Source organism: Phaseolus vulgaris, chromosome 7 (genome assembly GCF_000499845.2).
Source record: "Phaseolus vulgaris cultivar G19833 chromosome 7, P. vulgaris v2.0, whole genome shotgun sequence".
NCBI lineage: Eukaryota > Viridiplantae > Streptophyta > Magnoliopsida > Fabales > Fabaceae > Phaseolus > Phaseolus vulgaris.
The window spans coordinates 9,233,161-9,244,537 of record NC_023753.2 but is presented as its reverse complement, the minus strand read 5'-3'; the positions used below and the strand labels follow the sequence as shown (position 1 = coordinate 9,244,537).

The 11,377-nt window shown below is 31.4% G+C and overlaps 2 protein-coding genes across 2 annotated transcripts; one reads left to right on the top strand and one right to left on the bottom strand.

Moving 5' to 3' along the window:
- Window positions 1–1,905: 1,905 nt before the first annotated feature.
- Window positions 1,906–5,177, top strand: LOC137828138 (uncharacterized membrane protein At4g09580-like). Its single transcript, XM_068634589.1, has 4 exons — window positions 1,906–2,530; window positions 2,625–2,895; window positions 2,996–3,166; window positions 4,615–5,177. The coding sequence occupies exons 1-4, from the start codon at window positions 2,289–2,291 to the stop codon at window positions 4,744–4,746; spliced, it is 816 nt and encodes a 271-aa protein (XP_068490690.1). The 5' UTR covers window positions 1,906–2,288; the 3' UTR covers window positions 4,747–5,177.
- An 814-nt stretch (window positions 5,178–5,991) lies between these two features.
- Window positions 5,992–9,210, bottom strand: LOC137827638 (large ribosomal subunit protein bL21c). Its single transcript, XM_068633852.1, has 5 exons — window positions 8,805–9,210; window positions 8,361–8,441; window positions 7,279–7,380; window positions 7,112–7,186; window positions 5,992–6,245 (listed from the first exon to the last, which is right to left on the bottom strand). Exons 1-5 carry the CDS (start codon window positions 9,090–9,092, stop codon window positions 6,153–6,155), a joined length of 639 nt encoding a protein of 212 aa, XP_068489953.1. The 5' UTR covers window positions 9,093–9,210; the 3' UTR covers window positions 5,992–6,152.
- Window positions 9,211–11,377: the final 2,167 nt, after the last annotated feature.

Sequence of the window (11,377 nt, the reverse complement as noted above, 5' to 3'; positions counted from 1 at the left end):
CTTGACCACCCCCAAGTTACAACCCACAAATTCTTCCAGCATCTCTCTGTGTTTCTTCTTCGACCTCTATATCTAGAAAAACACTATAATTACTCTTTTTAATTAGGTTTCTAGAAAATTTGTATTTTGAATTCAACAATCCAAAATTATAAATTTTAGATTTTCTAAAATACAAAAAATCACAAATGTTAAAGTTTAAATTTTGTATTCTGAAAATTCTCTAGATTTTACAGTCCAAAATTAAAAACAAACAATAAAATATAAGAGTAATTTTGTTATTTTAAAAAATATGGGATATAAGAAGAAAATATGGTGGTATAGGAAAAATTCTAGAACTAAGACTTCCTACAGGTGTGTGAGTAGGCATCAGCTAAAGGATGTATAAAAGAGTATATAATAAAAGTTAAGTTAAATATATATATATATATATATATATATTACAAATATTTTTATTTACGAGTCATTTTTATTGGATATTTTTTTCAATTTTGAAACAAATTATATAATACTCACATTAAAATAATATTTTTATTTATAAACAACTTTTGTTAAAAATATTGTAAAATTTCATGTTTAGATCAAAATTTATGAGTCTTAAAAATGGTCTTGCACCATGAGATTTATTAAAATTAAAATAAGACTTGAAAATTTTATAAAACTTTTGTATGATAGAATTTTTTGGATTTTTAGGAATTGAAATGATAATTATTCTTTTCGCTTATTTTAAGTCTATTTAAACGGGGCTCAAGTTGTTTTAGTTGTTCTTCAAATTTTTGTTGCATACTGTTGTTTTTGGAATCTATTATATTTTTACTAAGTCACACACCTCTCGCACGATTTATCAACTTAAAGTAATTTCAATCAAAATATAAGATAAAAAAGTAATTAAGAGTAGAATTTGAAACAAGAAACACATGATTAATATCTAAGAAATATGTAGTTAAGTAATGGTATAAATAAGAGAATGATTGTTATTGATTTATTATTATCATATAGTGGATTAGTATTTAAGGTAATATAAATTATCATTTATTACAATAATTAAATTATACGCTAACGATAAAAATACCATGATTATAAAATTGAGATCCATTGATTTAATTCATTAATTTGATTAAAATATACACTTTTTTAATCACTTTTTTTAGTATAATGAAATGTATGGATATATTTGTGTGAAATAAAATAAATAAAAGAATTAAAATAAATTAAAAATAAATACAATGATGGCATATACATCTACTTAAATTTTATAATTGTCATATTTCTAAAATACTTAAGTATGTTTTTAGTTCCGTTGAGTTAGTTTTAGTTTTTTTTTTATCTTTTGTTTTGTTTTTAATACATTTAAAATTTGAAATCATTAAATTCAATTTTTGTTATCGTATAATGAAATAATTTAAATTTCAGTCTTCCACACAAATTTTGTTCTCTTTATCTATATATATAAACTTATATATAAAGAGAATTTGTTTTTATAACTGTTTTTTTAGGAAGATGTGAATACACAGACACATTGTGTCTGTATTTTTACTAGTAAAATATAAAATGTATTTTTTCAATATCTATTTAAAAATAAATAAATAAAAAATTGTATAAATAAATAAATGTATACCATATTTTCTAAGTACAGTAGTAATAATAAGTACTATTCAGGATAAACATAATATTACGTTTGTCTGACTGAAAATAAAACGACAACAAAAAAAAGACACAAATAACAAAGCTTTGTCTTTTTTTTTTTTTGTATCAGCACCTTTATCTTTTATTTAGTTAAAAAATATTGGAAGAAAAATAGTTGATTTCTAAAAATTTCAAAATATTTTGTCTTTATTTTTTTAATTTTAATTTACATTTTCTCCTCTTCAAAATATCATGAAGAGAGAAATGAACATTTTCAAATTTGTTGAGATAAAAAAAATGGAAGAAAAAGGTTAATGAAAATATTAGAAAAATGCCGCAAAAAGAAGGGATTCCGGGAAAATTGCAAGAAATAACAAGAAGAAGGAGAAAATAAAATCACAGTCTTCTTAATTCTTATGTTCTTCAAAGTTGAAATTGAAAAGCTCTCTTTCTCTCTCTCTCCATCAGATTGCATTGCAGCTAAATTTCGCAGAAGGATCCTCTCTCTCTCTCTCTCTCTCTCTCTCTCTCTTTCTGGCCCCAAATCTAAGGGTTTTCACCCAAACAAAGAAGAAGAGCATAATAGCATCCACCCTTTAAAATCCCCAATACCTCGAACTCCGGTCGGCTCGATTCCCATGAGATTTGGTTAATTGGATCGTACTATGGCGGCGCCGAGGAATGTGACGGCGACGAGGGATGAAGAGAAGGGCGAGGATGACGATTCACCCTCCGCCAAGAAGCCCAAATTGGAGAGGTTCCCGCTCAACACGTGGGAATTCGCCGCCGCCGTTGCCGTCTTCTTCGTGTTCTCCACCGGCCTCTTCTGCATTTACCTCACCATGCCCCCCGCCGCTTACACCAGCCTCAAACTACCCCGCACGCTCTCCGATCTTCGCCTCCTCAAGTACCTTAACCATAACAACTATGCTGTTTCTTCTTTTTATATTTTAATCATCATTGTATGAAATTTGTTTATTTATCTATTTATTGTGTTAAAGGGAAAATCTTTCGACGTATGCGACCAACAATCCTGCGCAGTTCATTCTTGGCTACTGCTCCACATACATCTTCATGCAGACTTTCATGATTCCTGGGACAATCTTCATGTCCCTCTTAGCTGGGGCGCTTTTCGGAGTTGTACGAGGAATACTATTGGTTGTTTTCAATGCCACTGCCGGTGCATCTTCCTGTTTCTTTTTGTCTAAGTTAATTGGCAGGCCTTTGGTTACTTGGATGTGGCCTGAGAAGCTAAGGTTCTTCCAAGCTGAGGTTTGTCTTTATATCCTTTTTTTTTCTATGTTCATGACAACACTTTGAATTTGGTGGGTGTTGTTAATGTGGAATTTTGTTTTCTGGGTGGTTGAATCAGATTGCAAAGCGTAGGGATAAGCTGCTGAATTACATGCTTTTTCTGAGGATAACCCCGACATTGCCAAATCTGTTCATCAATTTGGCCTCTCCCATTGTTGATGTTCCGTTTCATATATTCTTTTTGGCTACTTTGGTTGGTCTTGTTCCGGCTGCATATATTACTGTCAGAGTAAGCTTCTGTGCTGGTGGTATTGTTTTTCTGCAATATGCTTGCTTTGCTGGTTTCTCTGAATTAGATATTTTTATCCTATTCCAAATTTTTATTCTGTACGTGTCTGCTTTCTTTTTTTGTGTGAGCTCCTTTTAGTTAGTGGGTCTCGTGTACTTGCCTATAGGCTTTTACAAGGTTGTCAAGATCGTGATTTTGCACCTAAGATTGCACTGTTCTACTATTTCTCACGCTTCTCCATGCTTGAGAATATGCAGCTTTTCAACCTGTAGAATTAGAGACTAGGATCATTAGGGAAGATCGCTAACCCCTGTGAATTTGAGCTCCAAAACCTAACATTAATCTTTTATTTTTGTGGGTTGGATTGGGCGAGCTAAATGAGAGACAACATGGTTTTTTGCCCTGAAATCTCTTTCTTTGTCGCCCTTATATCATTGAAATCTATCTCCTGTCTGTTAATTTATAACATGTAAATATTCATTGAAATACATTTTTGTTTTTTATGTATGATTTAGCTATGCATGTTCTGATGAAAGTTCAACCCCTCCCTCCCCTTTTTTATTCTACACAGGAATAAAATCTTGCTTTTTGATAACTTCGGGCTTTTTGCTTTTACTTTTGCATTTGAAAATTATTCTTCTTAGATAGAAATGAGGGATAGAGTATCTTCTTGAATGCTTCTTAAAAAATTTATTTGATGGATGGTCAGCAACTTAAGATCCAGGTGTCTCTGGATTTAAGATACCTTCCGAGGGTATAAGCTTTACAATTGACAATGTACTGGTTTTGTTTTTAATACCAAGGAACTTTATTAATTAGATCTGTTTAAGTTGGAGTGGGATGTTTTTTATTCCTAAGGAAACAGTTCATTAATGTATTGAGGTGATTTTTGTTTCAATGCATATATATGAGTGCTCACAGATGATTCATTTATATTTTACATATTAGAACAACTTGAGTAAATCATTATTAAGCTATGAGATTTATTGCAGCATTTATCTTGAAGGCTATTGAGGATTTGAAAGATTATGCTAGCAATGTATGGCACATTATTAGTTCCATTAAGAACTGCTATATTGAGAAATGCATCTAAATCTTTTTTTTCCAACTGCTTAGGATGTATTTTCTGTTGTTGTCCCTTTGGTTTCTGCCATTAGCTGTATTAGGTTATTGAAGTGGTAAAAGTAGTTTCCTTGTTGATTGCTTTTGTACATTTTGTATCTCCTTTCATTTGTATTAGGCCAATGCGGACCATGTGTTCTTACGTTAGTATGTTTTTCTCACTTTTACCGAGTCATATTTTGATTTCAATCAACGTGGATGGTTGTTGCTTATAATTGCTAATTTATGGATGAAAAGGCTAAGTATCATCTATGATAGTCATGCTTTTGATGATCTTCTGCTTTTCTTTTATTGCACTCCTAACCTCTCTATTGTTGTTTAATCAGGCTGGCCTTGCTCTTGGGGATCTGAAGTCAATTAAGGATCTATATGATTTTAAGACATTATCGGTACTTTTCCTCATTGGTTTTGTTTCCATAGTTCCAACACTTCTGAAGAGAAAGAGAGTATACGAGTGAAGTTGTGCGGGCTTAGCTTGCATTATACATTTTGTCAAAAGATAAGTTACGTTATCAGAGAAGATAATATTGAAGAAAGATATCAATGAGAAAGGATGTATTGTTATTAACTTAAACAGTGGCATATGCTCCATTTTATTTTCTGTGGTGGAGCCTAAGTTTTTTATGTTTCCCTTTTTATTTTTTGGTCGTGTGGAGATAGCAAGGGTAAACATAGCTGAGTGAGTGGTGTACAATCAATTGAGCTACGGTTACGAGGCTTTGTTGGAGCATTAAATTACACGTACTGGCATTGATGTCATCAGGAAGGTTGTGGTGATTGTTTAGCGATGCAGTATGCATACTTGCTTCTCACCATTTAGGATCTGACTTTTATCTGTTAGTGTTGCTTTTTCAATTTAACATATGATGGTAGAGAATTTCAACCATTACTCTTCCTCTCGTTAGATTCACCTCTATGTCTCTGATATTGTTATCCAATTTGATGCTCTGTCTCCAACAGGAAGTCATTTCGATGTTACGTATAAACTTAGATTGAAACGGACTGTTTATATTATATCAGCCAGATATTGCAATCTGCGCTTAAAGAGTTGGTGTTTAGTTTCACTCCATTGCTTTCGTCATACATAGCTTCAATAATAAGATTTATTCTATGTGAATATAGCTAAAAGCCAATCACGTTTGTAGTTAATGCCATTGCATTAACTGACGAAACTTAAGCATAGTAAAGTCAGAACATCTCAATTGCATTTTACAATGAAAATCTTTTCGATTTTCAAATGAATATGTGCTTCCATAAAAGTTGACACTAATAATGTACTTAGGTAAAATTCTTTAGAATTAAGATATTAAAAAGATATCTTGAAACATTATTCAAGTTTAAGTGCTACTAACCCATCTCTTGTTGCATGGTTCGAGTACACATTGGGTGGACATCAAGTGACAAATTGCAGGTATCAGATCATGAGTTCATTTTAGAAAACTCATTAAGGAAAGACGATTGTCTAAAAATTTCATATCGCATAAGGAAAAATTCACAAGTGCCAAATGGTTCTACATTAACTAAGTTTTTTACTTGCTACACATAAGAACGGAACTACTTAAAAGAGGATAAGCCAATCACTTAAAACTTTGAAATTAAATTTGTTCCAGCCATTCTTCAATGGAAGGCAAGAGAGAACTGAAAATACAACAATTTCAAGCAAACAAAAGCACATTATATGAGTGAAAATTGGCACGTGTAACTTGGAGAGAGAGAAATAGCAATGTATTTGGAAACGGGAGATTACAATAATACATTACAATATGCAATTACATATCTAATTAAAGCAAAACTAAAAATGGCGGAATGATTGCATAAAATTGGAGATGACGAAGCTACAGTATAGGGACAGTTCACAAGATGTTCATGATTCTAAATCCTCCTTGATATCGTCCATAGTAACTTTTGGGTAGTTCTCATAGCCCATAATGCTATTTATCCGTAGACGTGTATGTGGCTGTTACATGTTGAAAATCAACACATTGTCAAGAATCACAATGACGAAATCATATTTTTAAATAAGCTTTATTTGGTGAGATGTCACAAAAAAATTATTTTTTAATCAGATTCCCACAAGTCATTGTATGGTTTAAGTAGCATAACGTTAATGTAATGGTAATCTTAAAATAAGTGGAATTAATTATAGACACTTAAAAAGTATGGTGAAGTGATGACTGCCATGGAAGGAGATGGCTGGTTCCCAAGGAATGAAAACCATTTTTTTGTCATTTTACTTCTACATTTCCATAAAAGCTCGGACAGATCATTCCACCAAACTACCAAGAAGGGTGGGATGATAGTTTGCATGAGATCCTAGGTTTAAATCTCCTTATTGCTATTGTACACCAACAATATAATGGAGCAAAACCAGGGTTAATAAAATATGAAAAAATAGCTTCTCATTGAGAGATAGAATAGAAGCTTGATGGAAACAATGAGCATTAAGACCAAGAAATTGCAGGGATTTGTTATTCTCTCCCTTGGTTGAATTCAACTTCGTGAAAAGTAACTAGATAAAAGAAAGAACAATTAAAAACTAAAGATGCAAAATGCATTTTAACAATTTTCATGCATGTTGACTGCTTATTGTAACTTATAATGGCTTATCTCTAGCCAAGAACATAATTAACGTAGTCAGTCACACAAACAAAGAAAATGGATTCACATATTTTCAAGCTCCCTTCAGAGATTAGAGGGTACGAGAGAATTCACCCATTCGAATAAATGATTCCCAACTACTCCCAAGCCATGCAAACCAACATTTCAATTGCAAAATATTTGATAAATAATTTGATTGCACAAATAAAAGCATAACTTTTATACCTGTCTGTGTCCAATGGTTCTGCGATAGTGTTTCTTCTTTTTATATTTGAAGACAATTACTTTGTCGTCTAAACCCTGCATTAAAATTGAAATGGTAGGTAGAAGATTTCAGAAAAAAAAAAAAAAAATACTATCTGGAGAAGATAAACAAAAAGAAAGAGGTTTACCTGCTCTTCTACCGTTGCATATACCACAGCATCTGTTACTATTGGTTTCCCAATGTAGCAAGATGTATCAGTGCCAACCAGTAAAACCTTATGCAAAGCAATCTGTGGTTCCCAACAGCTAAGTTAAACTCATAATAAAATAATCTTAGAAAATTACAGCAGTTATTAGTATTATCACTTTAGCTGCATCATCATCACCCCGAACCACTTGTAAATAACTTCATTTCCCGCAGCTTAGGCCAAGTTTCTTAAAAATACTTTTTTGTCGGAACCTTTAAAATTATAGGTCCTATCCTAAACCATGGTTCAGATCATTAATAGGTCAAAATTATATATTGAACAATAACATGTAGCTATAAATCTACAATCAGTTAAATTTTCATGATAATTAATCGTACAGAAAAAGGAATGGAGCTTTCTTAATTTTGTATTATCGTATGAGTAAACTAATCAATGAACTTCATTCTCCAAACATCTATCTAGGCCTCTACTAGGAGAGCCAAAACTTTGTTATATTATAATAAAGGAACAGATAAATTGTCTGTCTGTTGCAGATATTTTTTCTTGTGACTACCAGTTACATCAATAATAATAACATTGGTATTTTGCCCCCAAAAAATGACATGCTGTACTTCATGCACTTGCGCATGCATAAAGACTATTCTGATATTCACTATTAAACTGATTATTACCCAGCAGCCATCACGTTCAAATGGCAGAAATTTTAGAAGCAATAATGTTTGGGAGAAAGTGATGGTAGTAGGCTTGTGATGCACATAATCAAATACAGAAAAAAAAGCATTGATAGAATTTTAAGAATTATGCAAAACTGTGGTTGATGATCTTAAGGCGTATCTCTATTACTGGAGCTAGAGGGAGACCGAGAAAAATTACAAGCAACATCAGCATGATTCAGAAGTCAAGGGTTCGTCTACAGACATAATTTCAGAATAGAATATTAAAACATCATTTGACCCATGTAGCAAACCCCGCATAGTAAGAAAAGGCTTTATATTGTTGTTCCAAAACAGCAGAAGTTAAGAACAAGGTTAAGAAGTAAACAAGCTATCATAGTTATGCACCTTATCATTAACATTTGCACCTGACAACCTCTGAACAACAAGCTTTCGCCCGGGATGAACAATATATTGGCGTGAACCAATCTAAACAATACAACAAAAACAAGTTCAGAATCACACAAAATAGAAGATAATATTAGCAGAAACCCCAAAAAAATCCTATTTACCCCATCCAACAAAATTTAAGTGGGACAACAAAAACAACACTTCGAACAACCAGAATTAACTGTTTTAATCGATGACCGCCACTTTTCAATAGCACCAAAAAATACATAAGCAATAATTAAAAGCAGCCTCAAATCTTGAAGTACAATTGCAATTGGCCAGAAAACTCATCTGGGTCAACAATTTAAACCGAAGCTTGCAACTTTTCCACATTGGGTCACTGAATCCCATACCCAACTTCAGAAAAAGGAAGCTACTCCCTATTCATTAATCAGAACTCACCATTACAACAGCAAAGAGACCGGGTTCCCATGAGGGTGGCTTAGCCGGGACAATCTGGACCGGTTCAGGCTCGGTCGAACCGGTTTCTGCTTCGGTTTGGGCCACCGCAGATTCTGAGGACTTGGGAAGGGATGCGAGAGGTGAGCGAGGCGAGAAAGTGAGGTTGTAAGAGTGTGAAGGAAAACGATTGAGATTGAAAGGTTGAGAAAATAGAGGTTTAGGGTTGTGGGAAATGGTGCAATGGGTTCCGAAAGTTGCGCAGAGAGTTGAAACAGTGGCAGTGGCCATTTTTGAGAGCTTCTTCCTCTCTCTCTTCTTCTCAGGCCTATCTATCTTCTCTTCTTTGCTATCCGTTTTCTCTTCTCACTCTTATTTTTCACCCAAAAATTCATTTTAAATTGCCTTTTAGTTTTATTTTTTTTAACAATATAAATTGAACAAATGAAAATCAGGATGCACACCAGAAGCAAACAATAATTTATTTATTTTTAAGTGATTTTATATTTTTAGATTTCAACATTTTCGGGGTAATATTCCTAACTTATATCACGAAAAATAATTCTTATATATTATTTTAACAAAAATTAGAACAACTCAAACAAGGATGAACTCAACTCTAACTAAAAGTATTATTATGAATTTGTACCGTTAAAACAAACTTAAGTGAGCTTAAATTAAAAGAAGAAAAAATATACTAATTTTGTTTAATTTAATGTAAATTACACTTGATTTCTTTTAAATAGATGTAAAAAATAGTCAATTTATCAAATTGAACCTGACTTATTTAATTTAACTTATATGAAATCTTTAAAATATTGATCTTATATGACTTATCATGAATTAATAGATTACGCCACTCAGAATACCTCAATTAAAATAGATATTTTTAATATAAAAAATTATATATGTGTGTTATATTTAATAAATAAAATATAAAAAATTAAAATTCATAATAAAAAAAATTAAAAATTTCATACAATACATAAAGAATTAAAAATAAATAAAAAAGACTACTCTGATTTACATATCAATTTTCTTCCCAAACTTTAAATTTTACATATTTTAAATAATTTTTTTGCCTATTCATCCTAAGTTTTCAAATTTTTTATATTAAACACAATAAATTTAAAAAAAAAAATAGTTTGGCATTATATTTGTAATATAGTAATTTTTTTTCTCATTTTTAACTAGGTTGACTCAAATATATGACGGACCAAAATTGAAAGAGAGTTTAAATCTATTTTCCACAACTATTTTTCATTGCAAAAAAATGTTCATAATTAAATCATGTTAAGTTGTTTGTTGTTTGTTTTTGTAATAAATAAGATGTATTTAAATTATCATTAATCTCGATTTTTAAGTTATGTGAACTACTGAGTGTATTGGAATAAGCCCCTAGATCAATGGTTAAAGGAACTAGAGTTTCTCTTTAAAATCACTTTTCCATCTTGTTGAGATAACATCATTATGGTCAATTTGGGAACTTGAAACTTTATTATGATTTTTTGTTCTTAAAAAACACCTCAATGGGTTGAGAAGGTGTATTTAAATTATTTTCTACCTCGACTCTTAAATTATGTGGGACTATTAACGTACTGGAACAAGTATTCGTCTTTGGCACTACATTTCCATCTCCATAGACGATGTTAATGTTTTGACATCAAGTCACTTAGGATAACACTAACTGGAAAAAACCTCCAATTGAGGGTTAAGGGAACGAGTATTCGTCTTTGGCACCAGTTTTCCATCTCCATAGACAACATCAATGTTTCGACATCAAGTCACTTGAGATAACATTGTTAAAATCAATTACCAATTACCACATCATATATATTGTCCACTCTAAAATTCAAAAAACTTCGTAATAATTTTATCCTTAAAAGACACCTTAACAAATTAATGGTGTATTAAATGTAGTTATAACATTAAGTTCCCATATCATAATATCTAAAAATAAAAATAAAAATCATTTAAGTATCTCCACGTATTTTTTTTCTCTATTATCTCTATGTTATTCTAACATGAAGTATGATCATATCAATTCATATGACATTGTAAAAATATCAATTATATTTCAGGTGAAACAATGTAAGTTTTCACATTCTACATGTTCCAAAATACTTGTAGGAAGCATGTCCTAACAAATACTAATGTTTGACCTATCAAAAATACCATTGGTGAAATTTAACCTTAGTGGTCAACTTTAATCGTAGTTTCTTATGTTAGAGATTACTTACATATGTGATAGAAAACATAAAAAGCTTTGATACAAGAATATGATTTAACTTTACACAAAATATAACATTCTCTTAATGAGTTACGTGCTTAATATTGCATCCCTTAAGACCACAATATCATCCCAAGTATTCTTACTATACACCCATAAAAGAATAATACACCTAAAAGAGATGACACACTCATAAAGAATAGCATATCTTACATGCATCTCGATACACCAATCACATATATAATTATATGTGTACATTAACATTTACATAGTGCAAAATATGTTGTTTAAGCTAACTTTGTCTCCTAAATTAAGGAAGAATTTATCGTCTAAATAGTGTCACACT